A 26,056-nucleotide genomic window follows, 5' to 3' on the forward strand; every position below is an offset into this window, starting at 1 on the left:
AAACCATACTTTATTTTTTCTATTCCAAATTAAGTTATTCTAGGATGGAATTGTTTGTCTTATTATTATTATTATTTATTTATATAGCACCATCAATGTACATGGTGCTGTACAGAGTAAAACAGTAAATAGCAAGACCCTGCCGCATAGGCTTACAATCTAATAAAATCATAGTAAAACAATAAGGAGGGGAAGAGAATGCAAACAGGTACAGGGTAGGGTAAGCAGGCACAGGGTAGGGAAAAACTAACAGTAGAAAGTAACAGTAGAAGTCTGCACAACATCAAGTTTTAAAAGCTTTAGGAAAAAGAAAAGTTTTTAGTTGAGCTTTAAAAGCTGCGGTTGAACTTGTAGTTCTCAAATGTTCTGGAAGAGCGTTCCAGGCGTAAGGGGCAGCAGATGAAAATGGACGAAGCCGAGCAAGGGAAGTAGAGGCCCTTGGGCAGGCGAGAAACATGGCATCAGAGGAGCGAAGAGCACGAGCGGGGCAATAGTGTGAGATGAGAGAGGAGAGATAGGAAGGAGCTAGACCGTGAAAAGCTTTGAAGGTTAACAGAAGTTTATATTGGATTCTGAAGTGAATTGGAAGCCAATGAAGAGATTTCAGAAGCGGAGTGACATGGTCGGAGCGGCGAGCCAAGATGATGATCTTTGCGGCAGAGTGGTGAACAGAAACCAACGGACTGATGTGAGAAGAAGGAAGGCCAGAGAGAAGAAGGTTGCAGTAGTCCAACCGTGAAATAACCAGTGCATGAACAAGCGTCTTGGCAGAAGAGACAGACAAAAATGATCGAATCCTGGCAATATTATACAGGAAAAATCGACAAGATTTAGCTACTGCCTCAATATGAGGAATAAAGGAGAGCGAGGAGTCGAAGATAAAGCCAAGGCTACGAGCTTCCTTGACCGGAGTAAGCGTAACATCATTGACAGTAAGAGAGAATGAGAGATGAGGAGAAGGTTTAGGAGGAAAAACAAGCAATTCAGTCTTTGCCATGTTAAGCTTCAAGCGACGATGAAGCAGCCAAGCTGAGATATCTGAAAGACATGCCTCTACAGCTTTTGAGAAGGGTAAATAAAGCAGATGAGGTACTGACTTGTAAATTAGTAGGAAAACATGAATGAAAATTAATTCCAATACCTGACTGTATTAGATGAATTTATGCCTAATGGAATATCTAAATGAGATAGTTTGATATATAGTGAACAGGATAAACAGCAGTTAAATACTCCAATGACCACACACATAGGATATATATCGAGTGAATTAATGCCTTGAAACATGTTCCTCCAACCTATCCATGATGGAATAGCCTGTGTAATTCAAATTGCCAAAACTGGTATGGGTACAATCTCAGAAAACCTTTGAGGTAGTAATGGAAAAAACCAGCAGAAAAAGTAAATCTTTGCACCTGCCTTAATGCTTGCATGTTAAAAAGCATACTAACTCCATGCTATTTCTGTTGCTGAATGATCAGTTTGTGGCTTTTGTTAAATAATCACTCAGAAGGAAAGATGAAAGCCTGTATTCTAAGCACACTTATCTAGGGGTTAAGTACTAATGAAATAAATGACTTAATTCTGAGTAGACTTTTCCAGGACTGGGCTTAATTTTAAAAAAATCCATAGCACACAATATGATTCTAAGTTTTTATTAAGCAATTTTTACAATCATTTACAACAGCTCTTTATAACAAATTGGTTGTTACTTCACAACCATTAAACATATAGGCTAAATGAGTAATTTGAACAAGTATGTATATTTAGCCTACCCACCTTCCCTGAACATGAGGGGAACAGTAATATCAACAGTTTCCTAAACATTTTAAAGTCACAATCCTAATCACATTTACTTGGGAGTAAGTCTCACTGAAATCACAGGAACTGAAGTAAATGTGTTTAGGATCCTGTCAGTTTTTCCCAATAACTATTTTGTTTGGAAGATTTAGCAGGGTAAATTAAGAACTTTTTTCCATGATAGAAGGTAGCTTTAATCCCATGACTCATCAGGTGCACTTATATTTGATGCTGCAAATCCTCCACTGAGCTGATCCTTTTTGCCACGGAAAACCTATATAAAGCAGAGCCGAGCAGATTCAATTAGCATAGAGGAAGCTATATATTGCAGTAAGAATGTGTCATTCACTTCCTACAAGTATTAGGAAGTTCCTGCCTGATAACTACCCACAGATGGGCAACATCAACCCATCTGTAAAGCGAAACATCCTGAGCTAGAAGGAGCTATGTAGTTCTCACAGTTAGTCTGCACATAGACACCACAGTAGTCAACCTTGTACATTACTTGGGCGGTTCTGGGACAGAATGACAGACTAATGCCATTGTATACCGGAACCCAAGATTAAGAATTCTGACACTTTCAGTTCTTTCATTGTCACACAAGATTGCTTCATATAGTCTGCAAATACATGTCACTTTCTTGACAGGCTACTGCAAGTGAGGCAATCCATGAGTAGTGAATCTTAACATGTGGATTACTTCCATCCTACGGAGTACCCACATCACTACCAGCATGGAGACTCTTCATATTTGACTCTAGACGTTATGGCTGTGAAACAAAACACTGGCCACACAGACAATGCTGGTGCCAGACTATTTTGCGCCCTAGGCAACGTGAGCTACTTTCACCACCACCACCCCCAAAAAATACCAACTTTGATTTTTAAGAACATACGTTTCCTGGGAAAAAATAAGCACAAAACTTGAAACTGCTAAATTTATTTTTAAGTACAAGAAATTCGTCATGCCAATTATAGCAAATTGGAAAGGAACGTCTATGGGTCTAAAATGCATTATTTAATAGGAATATCACCTCCAAATCATCCCCCGCAACTCACACACACGCGCACACACACACACACACTCAGCATCACTCACTCCAAACAAACACACGCATGAACACATGCATTCACTCAAAGACCCCATGTACCCATACCTTCTCTCTCTTCCGGACGCGTTCCAGAAGTCCAAATGTGGAGCCGCCCCACCCCTACCCCAGCGTCCCTGGCTTCACTTCGGCTGGGCGGGCGCAAGGCGCCATCTCACCCTCCCAGGCCCAGCTGAATCCTCGGGCCAGCCCAGCTCACAGACAACGCGCATGAGTGCTGCGCTGTGCCCGGCGCTCCTCTTAGCTTGGCGCTCTAGGCAGCCACCTGAGTGGCCTCTATGGTAGCACCGGCCCTGCACACAGAAGCTGTTTGCAACTGCTGTCACACAGCAAGATTAACAAGCAGAATGGTACTTAATAAGCAGTTACAAACACAAGGGTTTCAATTTCTCTTTCTCCTGCCATCTCCGGCAAGAAATCTACGTTGTTTAAACTTTCTTCATTATATCAGAGCAACAGGAGAATGGCAGTTAGTACATATTTGTACAAAATTTGTTCATAGTACAATGTTGTGGGTCCACATAATTGCTACATGCTTGCCACCAGCAAACATGATGAGCTCCCACTTCCTCCGAAGCTTGGAGCTAAAGTGACAACAGATCATCCCTGGATCTCATGCTGCATCTCAGAGTCATGGGTGTCTGAAGAAAAGTTACTGCAGGGATGAGCCACCTGCTTTTGAGGTTGAAGTGGGAAACAACTTCTACACAACTGCAGCAGCCTATGTGAAGGTAGTTGTTTATGTGCAGACTACAATAAATTAATATTTACTTGGAGGCGAATCAAATGACATTAGGAAAAAAATTGGGTCTGACAAATTAAGGTAGCACAGTTCTGACAAACTATTGTGAAGTCTGGGGTAGGGTCTTAACGGCCACAGCTTTTGGCAGACTAGCAAAAATGTGTGGACATTTGGTTTACAGGCATAAAAAGTTGGGATACAATTCAATCTTTCACAATACATCTACCTAAGAAAGCATCTTCCCAAATGCAAGCAACAGTAGGTCTTGAGTTTAGGCTGATAGTGAGAACCATCCTACTATATGGTACTTTCCCAAGGGAAAAACATGCTGCTGGAGATGTCAAAATTGCATTTGTAGTTCCTATGCAAAATTGTGTTAACACCAATACATACGGAATTCTGATTATTGAAGCATAACATAAATTTTCATTGAAGCAGGCCTAGTTGTGACATGTCCTGACTTGAACTTTAATAGTATCCATCTGCTTTCCTTTAGACTCAACTGGCTTTAAGAACTTCAGAATGTTCTTCAAGACCCAAGGCTCTTTCAAAATTACTTTCTAGTGTCCAAGTAATGTTTACATACTCCACCATCAGTAGCTCTAAGTTTACCTTTCGGGAATCAACAGATGCAAACATATTTCCCCTTGGGTTACTGAAACCAATCCCACCAGCACTACAGGCAATTTCTTCTAGCCATGCTGGAACTTCTTGTTGAGCCTTGAAAAGAAAAAAAACAACAGCTACACCATAAATCCTTTATTTTCCTACTGTCCATGTAATAAAAAACAGAAATTTAAAATACAAAACCAACTTACATCTGCAAGCACTTTGACTAGAGGTTGTGCAATAGCACTGTCTGAACGAGGATCAAAGAAAGAAATTGCTTTGCCTATGTTACCACAACGCCCAGTTCGTCCAATTCTGTGAACATATTCATCGATCATGGAAGGGAGATCAACATTTATAACATGTTGAACATTTTCAATATCCAGACCTCTAGCTGCCACTGATGTGGCAACAAGAACAGGGCATTTTCCACACCGAAAATAGCGAAGAGCTTCTTCTCGCTCTCTCTGTTCCCGATCACTGCAAACCGAGGAAAAAAGAGTCTTTGCATTGAGACAGCAACTTTAATATACTTTATATAGTAGCAACTTTAATAGTAGTTAAAATAATACCTTCCTCAGAATTAAGGGTTTTCCATGTTGCAAACGTTACAGTTTCATTTTAAACACGAGGAAGAGATATATTTTAACTTTTAGAATAAAAGCCCAATAAGTTTCCAATGTTACAAGTAGTTGAAAGACAATTCCACAAAGACAAGTCCTCTTCAGCTGTAGCTACTATTACAATACATTGGCAATTATGTTTAATATGCAAGAGCCGGATCCACAAATTTTGGCTGGCCTTCATAGCCAAGATTTGCACGCAGCACAAACATGCACCTTCTCAAAAGCAGTGTTATCTAGGAATACAACAAGCTTTGGAGGTGTTAAGAGTACTTCCAAGACTGAGTAGGACTACAAGCGCAATCTCCCAGCCTTTCCCCAATCTTCAAAGTAGGTGAGTGCACTATTGTTTATCTCCTGCTATGCTGACCATCAGAGACATTCCAAAACAAGACCTTTTCCAAGCCATGGAGAGGCTTGATGTATTGGGAAGAATTTACACACCCTTCTAGGCTCAGGAGAAGAGAGGGTATCGTCCAGGCATTTTTGGCAAATTTATTACAAAGGTGAAAACCAATACAATTGCAAATAAGATAAAGCCAGCATCTCCTCCCTTTTAAACCCCTTCCTGCACATAAAAGCACAACTCAGGCCCAGTTAAGAAATCCTGCTACTTTATTAATAGATGGCACACTTTTACCATTCAGATACTTTTACATTGTGCCAAGGCTACACTGAAGAAAGATCTCCTTCATAAAGAATTACAGCTGAGATTCAAAATACCTCCTACCCTCACATATAAGCCAATTACGTCTGAAATGGCATTGGCTATGCAAGACAGCTCTCGGGGCCATAAGGAAGGCAAAGTATAGCAGAACAAATAGCGCAGAAGCTTGAATAAAGAAGACCTCAAAAACAGAAGTAACTCACGGAAAAGAAATGAGAAGAGATAAAGATTCTAAAGAGGTAAATGGTACAGCCAGAACAGATGAAGAGGATCAAATGCAAAAACAAAAAAAAAATGCATCAGAGAAGCTCCATCCTGGGTGAAAAACAAGAATGAACTGGCAGGGTCAAGGGCTGCAGACTACGCAAAACTGACACACGGTCCCTGGCTTTCCCAGATAGAGGGAGTTAACCTATTGTAGGGATGCCTTCTGCATACCAACCCGAAAAAATGCTTTAAATAAACTTTGAGAAGTCATAAAGTTATGATTTGCTTTGAATTATGATAGAGATGCTTACCCATGAATACTTGTTGTTAATATATTTTCCTGGCAAAGAAAGGTTGCAAGAAAGTCTGCTTTTTTCTTAGTTTCCACAAACACCATAGTTCGCTGATCACCTGTAAGCAGGCATTAATATTAATAGACAGCCATTTTTTAACATGGTAGCATAGTTGGCTATTGGCCTAAAACAATAAACCAAAGCTTTTCAAGTACCGGTGTTAATACTGATGCCTAAATGCACATCTTAGTAAGGTTTTGTTAAACATCTCATTTCTTTGCTTTTGAGTTAATCTAGTTGACACTTATTCACCCCGCCGTTTCCCAATTTACCCTTCCTAAAATCTCATCTATAACTCCGGTTGTTGTTGTTTTAATTTGGGGGACAATAGCTACTAAATGTCAGCCCTTTATAAACAATTACAAATGAAAGCAAAAGCCCTGTCCTATTATTGTTTGCCCGTAATTTCAACCATGAGGCCTAAAAACTGCATTACCACAATGACTAGTAGTCCACAGGTAGTCTTATATCTTGCATTTTTTGTCGTCCTGCCTTTGCAAGGCAACTACTACCATGTACAGAAATTAACATATTAACATACACTTCATCAGAGCAACTATAACGCAAAGTTCATTGTCCATAGTCTTGGAAGCTGAGATTACCTTCCCCAAACGATTTTTTGGAAAGCTGCAGCTGACCATGAGTATATGCATTCACAAGTACTACGTTTTAACTTCTCCTGAATACCAACCTCTACAGTATATACCTGGCTAGAACTTCAACATTTGCCATGCCTACAAGGCTGCCTAGCAACCAATAGGCAAACAATATACCGTATTTCTTCGATCGTAAGACGCACACTAATTTCAGTACCGCCAACAGAAAAAAAGGTTTGATTCTAAGAAATAATAAACTCACCTGTGATTCTAAGATTTACCCCGTTTTCAGAGAAATTTATATGGGGGGAAAGTGTGTCTTAGAATCGAAGAAATACGGTATATGAATGAAAGAACCCAACTGGCCACTTAACATGACTGACTTAATTTTTAACACAGGAATATCCCTGGGAGATGTTGGATCAGACCTCAAGGTGGCACACTGCCTACCATAAACTCTTATAAACAGTTTAATATTTCAGGGCTCAGGTCAATTCTATATTCAAATTACCATGGGATCCTCCAGTTCAGTTTCCTACCTCAATGGTCATAGAGCCTAAGAGAAGCTTCTGATCTTTTAGGATATTTGACAAGAAGAGAGAAGAGCAACATGAGGATTTTAAAGTGTATGTTGTCTTAAACATCAGAGTACAGAGTCAACCAGGCACCGGAATACAAAATAATGCCAAATAGCAACTTCAATTTGGAAACGCAAAGTATCAGCTTACCTAGATTAAACAACATTTAATTTTTATTATTATTACACCCTTATAAATAAGGGTATATATTTAATGATTTCACACTCATGATATTCCATACAAACAGTTTCTGATTTAAGAATTTTAGGGAGAATGATACAATTTGCATAATTTAATCTAAGTAAAGTTTCTTAATGGAAGAATAGAATAATTTATACTTTTAGCCCCCGTCTCACACTAGTCCTAAGACATTCAACTGATCAACAAGCAGGCTATCCTATACTTCTAGTGATCTCATTTCTAAACTTGCCACATAATAGCTTTTTATTCCCATATATTCCCCAGTTCCAGAAAGTCCTGATGTCTAACTGCCAGCTAGAAAGATTAACAAAAGCCTACACCAAATTTGTTATGTATGGTTAACTACCTATGCCCTTGAGAATTTCAACAAGTTTCTCTCTCTTGTCATACTGATTCACTTCAAGTATGGTCTGCTGGACATCACTGCAGGCTCCACCAACTTGCCCAACAACAACAAATAAGTATTCTGTCTTCAAAAATTCTCCAGCCATCCTTTAACATAAACAAATAAAATTAAGCCACTTTTGAGTTACCTTGGAAAAGTCAGACAACTAGCTTGGAAACTAAGGTGTTACTGTTACAGCATAGATGGATGTAGTAAGAGTCAAAAGATATACCAGTAGGCCAATTCTAAAGATACATGAATTGAATTTTAAGTTTATAAATTACTTGCACAACTCAAAATTATGAGCAAGTTAAGTAATTCTTGGTGCATGCAAAACAGGATGGATAGATTTAAATCACGTTTTTTTCCAGTAAAAGCGGTCAATTTAAATCAAATTTTCCACTGATTCCCCCCCCCCATATATGTCCTGAACAATGGTGCAAATCATATTAGACCATGTTAATTTATAGCGGAGTATTATTTATACCATTTCATTCTTACAAGCAGCCTTTACATCTTTTTGTCTCATTGTATATAGTTTTCATGCTTTCCTTCTTAACTATAGAGTGAATGCCTTTAAAATATTCCCATATAGGGTATTTCTTATAATCAGAACCCATTTCATGAGATGAAAAGCTGAAATGAATACACGTTTGATTAGTAGATAACTTCATTTTTGAGACTGTAACTGTAAGTTTAGCATGTTTGAGATTCTATTGAAAATATGCTATTTTTAAGTTAAAGAAACTTAGTATTTGTTTATATTTAAATCTATTTAATTTTTTAAAATCAATTTTATCCAACCTGCTGCCAAACCATACAAAACACTTTTTTTACTTATTCTGATTGGAAACAATGACTCTTATGAAGAATAAACTTCTGATAAACAAACATCAATGTGTGTTGATCTTTTAGAAAAACTGATTTCTGTGGAATGTTCTCAGTCTGATTAGGTAATCTAAGTTTATTATTCACAATTTATGTTTTTAAAACAAATGATTAGTACAGACCTCTGGATTTCTTCAGGGAAAGTGGCACTAAACATAAGTGTTTGGCGTTGCTCCTTTGGTGGCATGCCTGGACATGAAATCAACTTCTTCATATCAGGGCCAAATCCCATATCCAGCATACGGTCAGCTTCATCTAACACCAAATATTTTAGATTATTCAGCCCAATCTGAAGAAATACAGATAAAAGTTAGTCCAAGACCAAAAGGAAACACACACTTCGTTACATGACAGCAGTAAAAGCTCAAGTAAAGCATTCAACAAAGCCCAACTGGAATGTTTTGCATCCCTAAGTCTTACTCTACTACAATGTCAGCATAACCAAATTCAACACACAAGTGTATGTTAGCAGCAGCTAAGGATAGATAAGTAACTTCTAGAACTTGATTTGTACTTAGTAGCAACAGTAAGTTGCTGCTAGGTACAGTAGAAATGCCAGTCTGCCACCTTTGGACAGGAATTAAGACACTTTACACTTAGTGCAGTCATCATGCTTACTATAGTTAGATCATGTTACCTAGGCAGAAGAAAAAGATAGCTGTACTGATAGCTCTTTGTCTTTTGCATTTACCTTTTTAAAGGGCACAAGAATTATTCAAGGAGTGGTTACTCAAAGCTTGCTCCAGTCAACAGTTCTGTTGTTTCTCCCTTCTTCCCTCAAATCTGTCATACCACAGGGCTGCATTCCCCATAGAACCCTAAAGAGCCACTGCCATAGTACACAATATTGGGGTAGACAGATCAGTGATCTTATTTATGTTAATAAGCTCCATCTATTCCCCAGCCAAAGAAAATGGAGCAGTATACTATAGTAGCCAGAACAAGAAGTATTTTCGCCATTGCATGATAATATAAAAACTCCCTTGTTTCTGAAGCTGGTCATGCTGGGTTAACCTATCCCACTGCTGATCAACCTTGACAGAATGCTTTGATTTACATCCATGAAATAAAACAATTAGAAGAATTGAAAAATTAGAAGAGCCTTAACGCTTAAGAAAATATTTACCCATAAATCCTACCTTTTCTCTGCCTATGATATCCAAAAGCCTTCCTGGGGTAGCACATAATATATTACAACCTTGCATTATCTGATGAATTGTATGACCCATTTGTATACCTCCATAAATCACAACTGGCCTTATACAAGTTCTAGTCAAAAAGAAAATATACATTACATTTCTCATTTAGCAATAAACAGTGAATGCATCTCAATGTATCAACACCAATCACTTACATATTGATCTAATAGCATGGCCTTAACAAAACTGCATTACCTTGATTTTGTTTAACATAATTTTAAGTAATAATGAAATTGCACTCTGTATCTGCAGTACTGTAAACTCAATCTAATTTTCCAAGATAAAAACCACATTTAGAGTAGCATGCCCACTGTACATTTTAATAGGGCTTGAATCCAGCTACTGATCAAAACCTCCTGAAATACACAGAGGGTGTACAGCAGTACTGCTTGATGGATTGCATCCTAAGTTACATGGTGTAATAGTCCAGGCACGTGGTCACATTTTAACCCTACTGTAGTTATACAAAGTGATTTTAAGGACTGTTTATAGTACAAGGGTGCAACTATACAGGAATGGTTTCTGGGGTACACAATGGTCTCCAAAATTAGTTCCTACAGCAAATAAGATGACATGTGTATTTCTTTCTTTCCAATTCAATCTCTCCAAGGTATGATTATTTTCTAAAGCTCATGAACCTTATTGTCTTTATGCATCAAGCAGCCATTGTACTGTTATCCCAGGGTCAGGTAACCTCAGGCCAGAGTTCCCTAACCAGCGCCACCCCTGGTCCCTACCTAGCTCCTACCAGATCCCCCAGATAGCCCCACCTTCTATCCCCAACCACCGACTGGTGATTGGCTTTTGTGCAGTTTCTTCCCCTTTCTAAAAGGTTGAAATGCCTCCCCCAAAGCTTAGTTAGAGGCAGTAGAAGCTTTAAGCAACAGCATGCTAGTATTTTTTCCTTTCTGTGCTTTGGACCTGCCTGCTAATGGAACGTGCCCCTGAGAGCTTCTCTGAAATTCAATTCTGACCTTTGGCTGAAAGACTCACCCCCACCTTGGACATATAGATTTTATTAGAATGTAAGCCTATGCGGCAGGGTCTTGCTATTTTATTGTTTTACTCTGTACAGCACCATGTATATTGATGGCGCTATATAAATAAATGAATAAATAAATAAATAATAATAATATAGAAATTTGTTTTCCCTCCTATTTACTATAGATTACTGTCTAACTCATCCTAATTCCATGGCAATGAAACTCTGAAGTAAGAGCACGTCAATTCCACTGTATTATAATTATTTATTTAATTAATTTACTTCTATAGCACCATCAACTACTTAATTGTAAGAGAATACACTGAGTATGAAGTGGCACAAGACAAACAGGCTTTAGGTATTTTATGCATCTTTATGGTTAGAATTCTGCAAAATTAAGGCTTTTGGATCCAGAACTACATGCCATGTTAGCTACTTTGTGGAAGTATCCATATTTCCACCAGCAACAAAGCAGAGTAATATGCCAACTGAAATCTCTATAGCTATTAGATACAGCAGCTCATTGTGTATTTGGGACATTAGGCATTACACACTCTTTAGCCCAATATGAAACTGGTTTTAGTTTGGACCCAGTCTTCAGAGATCAAAAGCTCCAAAATATATATTCAGAAGTCTCCCTTTTCAATATTTACCCTCTGCAGAAGGAATATTTCCAGTCTCTTGCAGAGCAAACATTCTGCTAATCCAGAGAAATTAAAGTCAGAATTTAGCAGCTTGCTTTCCAAATTAGAGAAACATAACATCTCAGTGACCTCAATTCAGCTACCCAGCAGATACAGCACCGCTGTTTTGTATTTTTACATAGAAACACATATGTGTTTCTACTTAAAAATACAAAACAGTGGTGCTGTTATATAACTTTTGAGTTTTATTTGCTTAACTTACTTACCCATACGCAAATTTTCTCGCTTCCATAAATATCTGGTTTATCAGTTCTCTAGTTGGTGCTACAATTATACATTCTGGCTCTTGTTGCTCTTTGAATTGAGTGGCAGTAACTCCATCTCGCATCATATGAGCCAAAATTGGTAGAAGAAAAGCTGCCTAAAGGGCAAACATTACAGTTAAGAAATTTCTCAATCCCAGAACATGAAAAACTCGTTGTTTTTAAGCCACGATGTGCCTGCAATTTCAAGATATGAAAAGCCTATGGAAAGTTATGCAACACATTCAAAAATAATTAAGTGTCTTCAGTCCAGCATCTATTTTCTAAGAAAGCAAATGTGGGAATCCTTGCCTGAAACACCAGGGCAAGTTAACTAGTGGTCATCACTAGAGAAAGTTAACACATAATACACCAAAACTGTACCCACCCACCCAAAAATAGAGACCACTCTTGCATCTCAGACAATACTAACGTATGAAGCTGGACAAGCATCAAGACATCTGAAGTAACTGTATTATCTTATTCAACCAGTGCACCAAATATGTATATTTTAACAAAATTTTAATTTGTCTTCAGAATAAGTTTATTATATTTAATAAAGCTTCACATGTGTTCATTTATAGCAAACAAAGTAGGACAAATATCAGTTTCAATCTAATAAATAGCCTAAGTGAAATGAACTATTTTCTATGCTGTAACATTCAACAGTAGTGTTATCAATGCAACTAAAACTTCACACACTGAACTGTGTCAATCCTTAAAAACATTAAGTGCTTAAAACCCAAAATACCAGATAACTGCAGCTCCCCCTTCCCAAACCTCTACCTCGTTAGTATAATCTGGCATTTTATACTTACTGTTTTTCCCGATCCTGTTTGGGCACATGCCATTAAATCACGCCCTGCCAGAACAATAGGAATGCTATATTTCTGCACTGGAGTAAGTTTAAAATATCCAGCTTTAGAGATGTTCTTCATTAATGTTTGACATAAATCTGCTTCTTCAAAGGTCTAGAAAAAGAATTGGCAGATTAAACACAAAAATACATTGAAGAAGCTAAGGATGCAACTGTAGCACTCTTACTAGCATTCAGAAATTTGGTAGCTCCATATAAATCCAGTGACTCAACAAGGTGAACATTAAGTAGATAAATAGAAAATTATGCAAACCATAGAATTCCTAACAAAATCAATACAAAAAGCATGAAGATCTTTGTTGTCTCTAGCAACAACAAAATTGGCCAGTAACTGCACTGAGATTTTCTTAAAATCAGAAGCCACTGGCATTAGACAAATACGTTTTAAATAAAGACTTTTTTTAAAAAAGGGTTGCCTTCTGCATGGCAAGGCTGAAACTCAAAACCATGCTTCCTATGGTAGGGTGGCCTTATGAAAAGGAGGAGAGGGCTCCTTTATCTTTAAGTTGTATAGAAAAGGGCATTTCAGCAGGTGTCATTTGCATGCATGCAGCACTTGGTGAAATTCCTTCTTCATCACAACAGCCCTGTAATGAAGAGGGAATTGCCCAAGGTTTGTTGTTGGGCTAATTTCTGGGTTTAACACATAAACAGCTCAGAGTTTCTGGGCTTGGATGACACAACACCCAGGAATGGATGAACCTTGTTAATCACCAAAAATGGAAATTGCTCAAACAGTCCACATGTCCCCAACATTTCTTGGGTTAAACATCCCAGGAATTGCTGCCATGACACATGAACCAGGTCTAGAAGTAGCATCACAAGGCATCTGAAAAAGGACCAACAGATAATAGTGTAAAACACAAAGGAGAGGAGCCAACACTGACACAGGGCTTCAGTTACCCATTCCTGTCTTTAACCGGTAAGGTAAAAGTAGCTAATCAGGTGGTACAACTGATAATCTTCAGCCCTGAATTAGACAGATCCTGTACAAAGGATTTCCTCACATTAATATTTCAAAACTTACACTACACTTCTAGATGGTTTAAGAGCAAAATTTTGCCCCATGCCTGTTTTAAAATCAGGAAAACATTCAGAGTTAAGCATTACGTTAAGGTGGATTTAAGAAGTCCAAGTTACTTGTGAAAATACAGCTGATACTTGTATCACATCCTTGGTGGGGTATAAACCCATCTATGTGATTTGGGACAACTCTTCACTCCCTTCTCAGTACGATGAATCTAAAGAGCTGCTTATTAAATGTAATACAGAAAAACAGACTTCGGAAAAATACCCTTACTTTAATGTAGAGCAATCATAAAAATGCATAGATAATTTTCTTTTAATTTCATTCTACTTTCTTCACCATTGAGATATGAAAAAAACCTTTAAAGAACGTTTAAAGCATTATTTTAGCATAGGTATTGCATTCCTTCAGCTCTTTCATTGTTTCTAGCAAGTGTTTAACACAATGATCACTAACCAGTATTGCTGGTGGAGGATTAAGTCCTGAAACTTCAACAAGAATGTTATCATATTTGTCGAAGTTTATGCCAGTTTGGTAATGTGCAAATATAGCATCTTCACCGTCTGGTGGTGGAGGTGGTACGTATGTCACCTTTGGACCTGTGAATGCAAGAATGAAGAGCTATATTTGATACTTAGAGGCAAACATATCAGCTATGCAAGATGTCTCAATTTTTATATATTTTGGACACAGAGTTTCTACTAATGGTATTTTTGGGATGCAATACACTCAACTGTGCCTTCTTTTCAATAATCAACACCATTATGAAAAACCATAAAAGCCAAACATGTTTTGCATTCTTTTGCTTACAGAATAAAATTTACGTAACTAGGAAGTTCAATTATGAGTAACGTTACAATTGTATCCATTGTTAGAACTACTTGGAATAGACCCCTTGAAATTAATGGGACTTACCTTAGGCTCATATCTGTTTTTCCTAAACAAAGCTAGTTACAGGATCTCCTGCCTCTAATGATTCTATTGCAGAAACCAATGTGATTTATAATATACACATCCCAATCACATTCTTTTAATATTAGGATAACTAAACAATTATATGAAAAGTGTTTTCAACATAATATTTTGCATTGAAAACTTGCCTTATAGCAAAGCTAATCAGAAAAAGCAGAGTTGGGATTTTGTATGATTTGAACATGTGCCCAGAAGAAAAAAAAACATTATTGCTGATCTTGACAATATTCAAGTTCCCCAAAGTTTTGAACTAGAATTTTGTCACTTTTGAAAGTATTGCTATTGTTTAAAATGTTTGCTATGGAAAAGCAAGACAACAAATAGCCATCTGAAAGTGTGGTGATTGCGTTTAATCTTAGCCATTTAATATTTATTCCCCAAAAGTAAAGTGGAAAACACACTAACACATAATTACATCTTAAAAGCCATCTTTATTTTCATGAAAGTTCATAATCTACCAACTTCAACTACTTAATTAAGGTCATCATATCTCAGCTTAATAAAATAGCATAGGAATGTGTGCCTTTGCTCCTCTCTTCATGTGAGCAGGGAAAACAAGACAGGAACTGGAATTTCCCATTTCATCAGAACCAGGGAACTATGGTTAACAGCTCTGGAATAAGCTAAAATATTAAAACCAACTTCAACCCATGTGTTAATATCCAAAGCCATTAACCATAGGTCCTGGTTCAGATGAAATGGGACCTATAGCTAGGTAAAGATTTCCTGGTTTGTTTGTTGGATCTCGCAAAGGGACTGAACATGCAAGCAAAATACTACTTTGTATCTCAAGCTAATAACCCAATATACAAAATACAGGGCACTCCACCACCACCCTTCAATTTCATTCATTTTAGTTTAACATACCTGTATAGTCAGCCCGTTCTGTGTCACCATCTGATTTCCACATACCTTAAGCGAAATGAATATTTGTTTGGAAGGAAAAAAAACACATCAATAGAAGAAGGAAGGAAATACCCAGACATTTTTGAAGTTGGTTATGTTTAAATATACTTACTTTTCCCAGAACCTCCAATTATTTCTTCGTTGTTTCCTTTGTAACCCCCTGTTAAACGTTAGTAAAATTGTGTGACTGTATATAGAGCATTTTAACAATACAACCAAAATGGATTCGGCAGCTATGGAGTATCCCAATAGCTGACAGAATCTTAGGTTGACAGTTCAAAGTGAACCCAGTTCAAGCTGGGATGAGATGGGTTACTAGGCTCATGGTAAATCATAACATTAAACAATCCTGTTTGAGATAGTGAAAAATCAATGTCATGAGCAAGTTTTGGCAAAATTATGGCCCAGAATATCATAGAAAGAAAAACTCTTAACTCTTTCTCTGTAGGCCTTTACTTTTTGTCTATACATCAAGTATCTATTAATTTTTTACCTCTTCCTGCAGTGCCTCTATTTTCAAAGTCACCTAAAAAACAAATGCATAGCTTTAAGAGGAAATGTGGTTATGAATAGTCAGTATAAACTACTACCATCTATTCTGCAGAAGGCTTTTAGGCTGTGCTATGATCTGTCCACCTTTCTGATGTGCTATTTCAGCCACATCAACTGCCAATAATCCTATGCAGTTTTCAAATCCAGATCACAAAATCATTCTAAAAAAAAAATCTAGGCTGCAATCCTATGGAATTTCAGCCTGCTAAACAGAAGCCTCTGATCTCACCAGATTCTGAATTGACTATGCCCTGCCAGGCTGCTGCCATCAGGGCAGGAGCAGCAGCAGAGGCGGTTTTCATTCATTACATTTCTAGCCCACCCAATAGCCAAAGCTCTTTTGGTAGTTTACAAAGATTAAAAACCTTTAAAATACAATATTATGCGAAGAAAAAAACTGTTGACATACACATATAAACAGACAGCACACACATATATGTACCTAAGCAATTTTAAACACACTAAGAAAATCCAGGACCTGATTAAGACCTTAATTTTTGCCTCTGTCCTTTTTTAATTATTCTTCTAGACAGACCTTTGAGGCAATCTAGAGAGCTCGGGCTGCTAGGAAGATAAAGAAGCATAGAGTGAATTCTGGCCTATCGTCTCCCTTCTCCACCTGCCAGGATGCTCCTTTTCTAACTTCTATGAGGTAATCCTGATTTGAAAACTGTGACCTTGGGAAGCAGCCACCATGGTTCTTTCCTCCACAGCTGCAAGGGAGGGATTGGAATAGCTTCAGAAAGCATATTACAACATATCCAATGCTCGGATGCTCTCCCAGGGACCATATGCTCTATAAGACAACTGTAAGTAAGTTTCATTTGACTCCTTACCTGCTGAAGCACCAAATCCCCCCCTTTTAAAACCAAAGCTGCCAAAATTCTGTCTTCCACCTTCTGACTCATTTTCATCATCTGCTATAATGAAGCACAAAACAAAGGTTTCTTTTCTTTTTTTTACATATTGGCAATTTTCCATGAAGAGGTAGAACCTAAATATTTAAAAGACAATCTGTTTCTAAAATAACATGCTCCAGCCTACATGAGCTATTAGAAATGATTCTTCAAGGCCCTGAAGTGCACTGCACTTTTTTTTGCAATCAAGTATTATACAGTGCCAAAAGATTTCTCAAAGGCAATATCCATTTAGCATATTTTCATTTCTATATTTATCAGGCTATAACAATGAGTACTTCAATAGTAACACAACTAAAAGTTTACTTGCAAATGCTGCAAATCCTCCTCTACGACCTCTGACTGATCCGCCTCTTCCATTCCTATGAGCACCACCACCATCACTCATTCCTTGAAAACCTAAAAAGCAAAACAATATTTAATCAACAACTTTGAGAGCCATGGGTAAATACACTAGGTCAATTCAAACATTATGCCAAATCACTGTTAAGGAAGCTTCCAAATGGTTTGGAACAGGATCTGAACTGAAAATTCTCAACATCTGAATTGAAACTCTCAACATCATTCTGTCTCCAGAGGCTGCTGCACAATGGTGATGTGAGTTTTCTACATATGAAGTTTTCTACATATGAAGTTTTCTACATATGAAGTAGAGTGCAAGAAAATGGAAAACAAAAGCAAATATTCAGCTCTAAGTCTTGCTATAGAAAGAATATGGTCTTGTATGATAATTGAGCCACTGCTTGAGAGAGTGGGAAGGTGCTGAGCTAGGAGCAGAGAAAACTAGATTCCAATCCCCACTATGAAGATCTCCAGGCTATCTTTGCCAAATTACTTCCTTTCATCCTAACACACTTCACAGGTCTGTTGCAAAGCTAAAACATTTGAACCCCTTGGAGGAAAGGTCAAGAGAAAAATGCAAAAATATCCCATTGCAAGCCTTGCAGCACAGTAATTCCAATTACTATGCTTGACCCAGACATAGCACGATTAAAGGGAACTGGGCCATGAAATCACCATAATTTGACAGAGTGTAATTAATACCAGATAAACACACAAAATTGCTTGCCTTCTTGTTTGCATTAATTCCAAGTAATTCCCACTGACCACTGACTAAGTGGTGTGAATAAGAGTTGAATTTCTTTATTTTGTATATATCTTCTTTTATCTTGAAAGAAATGCATGTTGCAAAACCATTAGGAGAAAAAAGCAAATATGGGAATTCTAATCTTTCTTTTTTTATGGCTTTACCTCCTCTTCTAGGAACCCCTCTGCTTGACTGAGTGTCTTCATTATCAGCAACTTCTTCTAAGGAAGTAAAATGTAAATAATTAATAGTCCTCCATTTTGCCAATACTCAAATTATCTTAAGTATTTTTAAAGCTAACATTTTACTTTTTCACCCAAACAAGCAATAGATGTGAACTGTAATAAAGTATGCTATTTCAAGCTTTTATGTACAATAAATAAGAAAATTTGGAACTTGTTTACAGACCAGTGTATTAACTATACTCACTGAGCTCACTGTCCACCTGAGCAAGAATGGCAAGAATGTATTTTCCAACAAGGCAAACACACCTGCCTGTCCTTCTACATTTGCAAGTCCATCCCGTAAGTGGGGGGGGGGGAGCTAGTGTGCATATTTGTTGATATTTGCCTTCATTCAAAAAGAATAAAAGCATGCTTTGTGCTTGTGGAAATAATTTCAATCATTTGCACATCAGCAATGGCGACAGGTTATCATTTTCACATTTCAACATGAAATTGATATAAAAACGATATCCCATTATGATTCAGAGGCCCTGCCTTATCACAGGCTAGCTAATATAAAATTAGAGGTAAGAGACCTATCTATACTCAGCTATTCAAACCATTAATAAGTTCATAATGCGCATATGATTATGTGCCCAAGGTAAGCCTTGATTAGCAAAACCAGAAAAATAGCCAAAGTATTAATCTTGAATACTTTGAAGAACTACTGAAATTTCATGTCTCAGGAATACACTCACATATCATGCTAAGTTTGAATTATCCTGGCTATGACTACTGGAATGCCCATTACAATTAGTTATTTTAGAAGGACTATAGCAAAGTCTGCCGTAGATACAGAAGTTCTCCAGTGATATCCAAAAATCAGTTAATGAACTGTGCCTCAATAGTTTTCCGTAGCACAGATATATATGTGCAAATTTAGATTGTTAATGTTCCCTGGCAGGAATTTATAGTCTTACCTCTGCCAAAACCTGAACACTTTCTTCCTTCGAACCTGTTTTCTGGTGCAAGTACCAAAATTAAAAATATATTAAAGCAAGAGTTTTACAATTCTGTTCACAAAATTTTCAAAATGTACATGAACATAAATAACCCTAACATTAATATTTCCAGAATTTCTACCCCACCCTCGTGGCCATCCTTCACTTTCTTGTCTCCTGACTCCACTGGACTTCTACTCAACAGTGAAGAAAAGCAAGCTGCTAAGTCACATGAGCATGTTCTATGCAAAAAGTGTATCTAATATAATCACTAATGGTTTCTTTTCTACATTTTTCACTCCCCACCTCTGAACCTAAACAATTATATCCTTGCTTTTTATCAATGCACTCTAAGTCAGTGGCTGATTTTGCCAGATCACAAAGTATCTTTTTTTTATAAAATACTTGTGTACACACTAGAATATTTTCCAAGTTACTGAAACTATTAAATAATATGATTAAGCTGATTCAACTTTAAAGTTGGTACTTAAGTCCTTAATTAAGATCACATTTCAGGGGCCAGCACTAGCATTCTTTTACTAACATCTGTAACTGTTGAATACAGGTAAAGTTTATCAGTCTACCTCGGTTTCCAAAAGTCCTTCCACTTCCAAATCCACTTGTTGGTTTGTCTTCTCCATTAGGTTTTTCACCAACACCTGACAAATTGTAAGAGATCTTTTTACAAACCAAAATTTATTTTCAATTAGTTTACTCACAAATGAGTAAGCCATTTACAAATTTAGAGAGCTAGTGAGTAAGTAGCCTAGAGCATTGAGACTATCATGCCAACTCATAGTTAGCTCACTGTTAAAAGTTTCTTATTAAAATATGATAAACCATAGGTTACTATTACTAGTAGGTGTGAGCCTTGGACTCTTGCATTCCCTCTAATTTTGAAGTGATCATTAACTTTCGTTGCTTTTCAATACAGTCTGTGGCTTGGCAAGATCTCTGAACTGACAAACCATGATTTGGCACTATGTCTGGATTGACAACCAATGGGCCTCTTCAGACAACACACTAAGCCAGTTAGGGCACTAACCCTTTTACAGCAAAAGATTAGTGAGCATGTTTAAATTGTGGTTACGTAGCCACCATGGTTAGGAATGGTTCACACAACATGCTAAGCCATGTTTAGCTCAAACACTTAACCACCATAGCTTAATGTGTCATCTGAACAGGGTCATAGTTATCCAACTTTGAGACTGCTGTACCATGGAGATGGGAATATTGGGAGTTTTACTCTGCACCAATACTGATAGAATTAGTAATTGCCTGGTACATACAATGACTGCACTCCATCTAGCTCACATCTCTCACAGTCTATGTATAAGTAATCTGGACAAAGACAACTTTGAATTTTAAAATGTTCTGAACATTAGTTCTTGATTTTGACTTCTAATCTACAACTATTTTCGAAGTCACCATATAGGCACTCAAGTCATATACCACAATTAAGTTCCATCACCTTCGGCTATTGGGCAGTATAAAAATGCAATAAATAAATAAACATCACCTTTAAATTCTATTAAGTAGACCACTTTGCCCACTAAAAAAAATTGCATGTGTTCAAGTAACTGCATGCGCAATGTAAAACAAAAATGTTTGGAGACTCTAATAATACTTATGTTTCCTGGAACTTAGGTGAAAATATAAGTTGACATGTACCCTCAGATCTATGACCCCGAGGAACTCTGTTTTCAGAGGGAAAGCTTCCTAAAAAGAAATGATTTATTTAGCATCACACTGGGCACTTTGAAGCCGTAAGAAACATACTTGGAAGTATGGTTTAATGTTAACAAATGTACTGCAAACCAATACTTATGAACAGGAAAGAACTATAACAAAGCTAACAGTGATATAATGCGCTACTTTGCAGATTAAAAAATCTAATAAATGATACTAACAACACAAATCTTCTAGCTTCACAGCTCTACACAAAGTATTCAAAGCACAGATACCAAACAAAATGGAACCAATATAGTTTTCCCTGCCTAAATTGCTACTATTTTGGGGGTTCAAGTTTAGCTATATTATGTAATCATTCACAAACCAAAATCTTACGTTACAATAATGGAGGACAATAATCAATAAGATCAGAGGTATGCTACAATAACTTTAGGAAGACATCTTTAATTATTCAGCATTTCTAGACAGAGACAAGTATCTGACCTTTAGAAAAATCCCCACAGATTTTGTTAAGACAATACCTTTATTAAGAACAACCCAAACTCATGTGCAAACTTTCAAGCTCACAGGGACTTTTCTTTAGACATAAACAGCTCTATCTGCAGCACAATCCTATAGATGCTTACCCAGAAGCAAGTCCAGTGTGTTCAATAGAGCTCACCTCCTAACAAGTGTGTTTATGATTTCAGCCAAAGCCTGCAAAAACATTTATTCCATTCCATCTTAAGACCATTACCAACAGCAGACTTGGGCTTTCCTTCCATCACACCATGCCACATAACCCATATCACTACAGTGCTTCACTTCAAAGAAAGCAATAAAGGTAGCACAGAAAGACGCAAGTGAGGATTCCAAGAGAGAATGCATTTCTCTCCCTAATATTCAACAATGTAGTACATCATATTGGCTTCCATGTATGCACGGCTGGCCTACATTTACTTAGGACTTGCTGAGATTTTTTTTCTTCGAACAAAATACAAACCATATGCTGTCATACCAAAGAGAATTTTTTTCCTATAGAAGATATAAGGCTGGTTCAGACAACACGCTAAACCATGCTGCTTAACCACAAAATGGTTTAAGGATTCCCTTAACCATTTTGTGGTTAAGCAGCATGGTTTAGCGTGTTGTCTGAACCAGGCCAGAGAAAGTCAGTTAAACCTGAGCCTCTTAACAAGAAACAATGGCCCCATTCAGAAGACATCTTAAATCATGGTGAATAAATCAAGAAGTCTTATTCATCATGGTTAAAGCCATGGTTTAAGGTGTCTTCTGAACAGGCCCAATGTCTTTAAATATGGGATCCACCTCTGGTGGTATTCACTGTATGACTGTTAAATTCAATTGACTAGATCAGTGAAATATATTCTGACCTATTAAGAGACCTCCTGAATAACCTATTCCTCCCTAACATGATCACTTATAAGTAGCAGGAATGGTATTTTAGCATTCCTCCTCTCATACAAGGCAATGTCTGTAAGGTATTGTTTGATTTATATTATTTATATCGATCCAAAGGGAGAGGCGGGTAAGAAATAAATATATATTATTATATTCTGCCTTTTCACCTAAAATGGTATGAAATGCTGCAACATCTAAAAACAAAGATATAACTCCTTTTTTGATTTAGAATGATTTTATTCATTCACAAAGTTACACAGAAAAACTCGTATGATCACTGTTTTTAAAAATTCCAAAGTGTAGAACTTTCAAACCCATTAGATAAACTTCATTTCATTCCATCAATGTCAAAATTCAACTGAGATATCCCCCACCCACAAAATAGCATTATTAACTCAACCCAACTTAAAGTCTTTGCCTACAGTTAAAATATAACCATTTGACTACAGATTTTACGAACAACTTTGAGTAGACATGCTTATAACATTTCTTAATGCATACCTGGTGGCTTTATATTCTGACTGAAATTGCATGAGGTCTCACTGGTTCTTGCAGATAAGCTGCCCTACAATATTGAGCAAGGAGTCAGACCACATTGCAACTGCTGAATCAACCAGATGTTTTTGAACTCAGTAGATATAGTGTACTACATAAACAAAACCAAGATTATATAACATGTACAACACCTATACATCATTGCTCACTCTCTCATGAATAGCAGAACATTAGAGCAACTAATTCATGAAATACCATTCCTTCTGTTCAATGAACATCAAATGAGGGATCAGTACTTGCTACAGTAGTGGGGACAGTAGTAGCCAGAATTAGACAGAGAATGCCCTTAACGTAATTACAGCTTTATTACTTGTAGTTAAGTGTCACTAAAATAAATGAGGCTCATTCCCTAGTAGTTTGCCCAGTATTGCAGCCTAAAACTGCATCTAGGCTTGCCCACAGTAATTCTTGCACATACAGCTAGTATGCCTTCTTTATCCATACAAGATGGGAATAAAGCAGTAAACTGGGTTGAATGGACTTAAACTGCAGGTGGGCAGCCACATTTTATAATGTTTGTGTAAAAAGTGTCCAGGAAGTAAACAACAACAAATTAAGGAGAAAACTAGGTCAGAATCTTCTTTCTCATGCATAGGGGCATCGTTTATTTTTTAAAACAGGATGGAGCATTCAGCGATGTCACACCACTTCATTTTCCTACAGGTTTACGCCAGGCCTTATGGTACAAACCTTTTCTTACTTGGAAATATGTCCCATTGTGTTCAATGGGGTTCACTTCCCACCTAAGCGTTGGTAGGATTGCAGCATTAGCATAGGGCTTTAGCAGTGCGGTTTCTAGTTTGGGCTGTATTACCCACACCAATGCTACTAACCCATTTAGATTACAATACAAGCCATTAGCCCAATAGTTATTTCAAACCCCCATAGGGGAGGATAAAGTCACACACCCTGTTTTAATCAGTGCCATCAAAACTTTTCAAGAAAAATAGGAAAGACCATTTTTAAAACATTAAAGATGATAAATATCCCACTTATCCGTGTTTTAACCCCCTTCTCAGTATTTGCACATACACGCAAGAGGCATTTTCATTTGTTGACCTAGATATGTGATAAAGTTGGGAGTAAACTTTAACCTCCCCACCAGCACCCACCAGCTTCTGGAAGCTGGGCTGGAATGCGGGCAAGGCACCACCGGCACCAGGGCCGCCTCCTCCTCCTCCGCCACTGCGATCGGTGATCTCCGCGTCCCAATCCTCATCTCCCATGGCGGCGGTCTGCGGTCTCACGCACTCCAAAGTGGCCCTGCGAGGGGAGGAAAAGGGGGCAATGGCAGTGCCACGCGCTAAACAAAGCAAGAGGCGGGAAAGCGGCCTTGAGGAAAGGCGGAGAGTGGCCTCCCTTAAACCCCCGACCCCACACCCGCCTCATACCGACCCGTTGACCTCTTTCCTCCTTCCAAGCGAACCCCACACAACCAGCCGCCTCCCCACTCCCGCCTCAGCTTCCCACCAGGCGGAGACGTCGACGACGACGACAGCGCTCCCCCGACCCGTTCCCGCCAAGGCACAACGGCTTCCCCCACAGGAAAGAAGGAAGCAAGCGGGTGGGCCCCCTTAACCCCAACTCCGCGACGCCCCTGAACGCCTCACACTTAAGCCGAGACCAGAGGAGGCTCCTCGTCAGCAGCCAACCCGCAGCACGTGCAACTGCGACTGCCGCCTTGCCCAGCCTCCCCACCCCCCTCACCGCTCCAGCCTTCCAGCCCGTCGGGTTCTGGTCACGTGCCGCCTCGCCTTCCCACCAATCACAGGCCCCGCCCGGGCTCCAGAACCAGTCGAAGGAGGAGGGGTTAGGGCAAGAGCGTAAGGTGGTCCGCAAGGAGCGTGCGCTTGTAGCGTAGCCCGCTGGAGCGAAGACCAGGCTCTTGCGGGACTTGCCTGGGCAGGCTGGTTGTGGCCGCGCGGGCAAGGACTTTGCCCTCGGGGCGGGCTCGTAGCGGCTAGAGCAAAACGTACTGGGCGGTGATGGGTTCATTTGTTGTTTTTTTGCTAGGAGCCACGCCCAGGAATGCAAGCAAGCCGATCCTATAGGCGTGTTTCTTTTTCGGAAGTAACTCCTGGCGAATGGAGCGGGGCTTACTTCCTTTCCGTGCGAATTCCGCGGCTTGGCTGCTGCTAGTTTACTTTCGTTTCTTCTTTTTTGGGGCGGGGTGTGTGTATATGTGTCTCATTTAACGATTAAAGGCATTGTATCAAAAATTCTTACTCTTTTTTTTTAAAAAAAATGCAAATCCACGATTGCTAAATTTATGTTGTAATATAACTCGAGTTCTGTTGCTCGATTCTGTGCACGTTTACTTGGAAGGAAGATGAGCTCCAACAGAAGTAGTGACTAACTTAAATCCCATTCATTTCAATGGATCTACTCTTAAGTAGGACTAATGTTGGATTTTACACGAAGTCTCGCTGTGTTCTGGCTTGCTGAGAGTTCTGGGAGTTGAAATCCAAATCATCTGAATCGCACTAAGGTTGGGAGAGGCAGCCTACTCTGTTACTCCCAGAGTAATCCCACTGACTTTTATCTGGTACCTGCTCAGGTGGACTTTATTAAATCAAATTATGGGAGGACAGGAATAACTCCTTTGGGCAACAGGCGTGGTTAGGTGTATAATAGCTAATTATTACCAGGATTATTACCTTCAGGCATGCTTTTCTGCATTGACTTCTCTGCTAAGTCACAGGACGGTGATATCTTCAGCCCTCCTGATTTTGGAGTACAAATCCCATTGTCCCAGATTGGTTGGGACTGATGGGAGTTAAATTCCAATCAGGAACACAGGTTCCCAATCCCTGTTTTATTAAGACCAACGAGGAGGTGTCAGGCCAATAGACTTGCAAGTGCACAATCCTATACATGCCTATTCAGAATTATTATTATTTGCCCAATACTGGGCCTCAAGGCGGCCTAAGTAAGTCTCTTGTTCAGTGGTGCTTACTCCAATACTAGTAAGTATAGAAAAGACCAGGAATGGGTATAAAAATGAAATAAATAAATAAATAAACT

General features: G+C 38.4%; 1 protein-coding gene across 5 annotated transcripts; it reads right to left on the reverse strand.

Moving 5' to 3' along the window:
- Positions 1-1,636: 1,636 nt before the first annotated feature.
- Positions 1,637-24,937, reverse strand: DDX4 (DEAD-box helicase 4). 5 transcript variants are annotated; one of them, XM_063128065.1, is made up of 22 exons: positions 24,740-24,937; positions 24,145-24,295; positions 22,979-23,042; positions 21,056-21,103; positions 19,969-20,043; positions 19,364-19,405; positions 18,384-18,440; positions 17,439-17,531; positions 17,052-17,135; positions 16,157-16,189; positions 15,776-15,823; positions 15,625-15,669; positions 14,242-14,384; positions 12,700-12,852; positions 11,846-12,000; positions 9,894-10,023; positions 8,877-9,043; positions 7,828-7,973; positions 6,065-6,164; positions 4,466-4,736; positions 4,260-4,367; positions 1,637-2,071 (listed from the first exon to the last, which is right to left on the reverse strand). In XM_063128065.1, exons 2-22 carry the CDS (start codon positions 24,256-24,258, stop codon positions 1,991-1,993), a joined length of 2,157 nt encoding a protein of 718 aa, XP_062984135.1. In that variant the 5' UTR covers positions 24,259-24,295; positions 24,740-24,937; the 3' UTR covers positions 1,637-1,990. The 5 variants fall into 5 exon arrangements, with proteins under 5 accessions (XP_062984135.1, XP_062984134.1, XP_062984136.1 ...); XM_063128064.1 differs by lacking the exon at positions 24,740-24,937 and adding an exon at positions 24,643-24,731; XM_063128066.1 differs by lacking the exon at positions 24,740-24,937 and having other exon boundaries at positions 17,052-17,132; positions 24,145-24,369.
- Between the last annotated feature and the right edge of the window lie 1,119 nt (positions 24,938-26,056).

This window comes from Elgaria multicarinata, chromosome 6 (assembly GCF_023053635.1).
Source record: "Elgaria multicarinata webbii isolate HBS135686 ecotype San Diego chromosome 6, rElgMul1.1.pri, whole genome shotgun sequence".
NCBI classification, from domain to species: domain Eukaryota; kingdom Metazoa; phylum Chordata; class Lepidosauria; order Squamata; family Anguidae; genus Elgaria; species Elgaria multicarinata.

Bases quoted from the DNA above. Each gene is read 5' to 3' on its own strand.
- DDX4 (XM_063128065.1), bottom strand. From the start codon at position 24,258: ATGGGAGATGAGGATTGGGACGCGGAGATCACCGATCGCAGTGGCGGA. The intron at 17,136-17,438 runs GTAAACTTTTAG...GCTTCATTATAG, and splicing joins AGGATTTGCAGCATTTGCAA to CAGATGATGAAAATGAGTCA. The intron at 4,737-6,064 runs GTAAGCATCTCT...CTCGGTTTGCAG, and splicing joins TTAACAACAAGTATTCATGG to TGATCGGGAACAGAGAGAGC.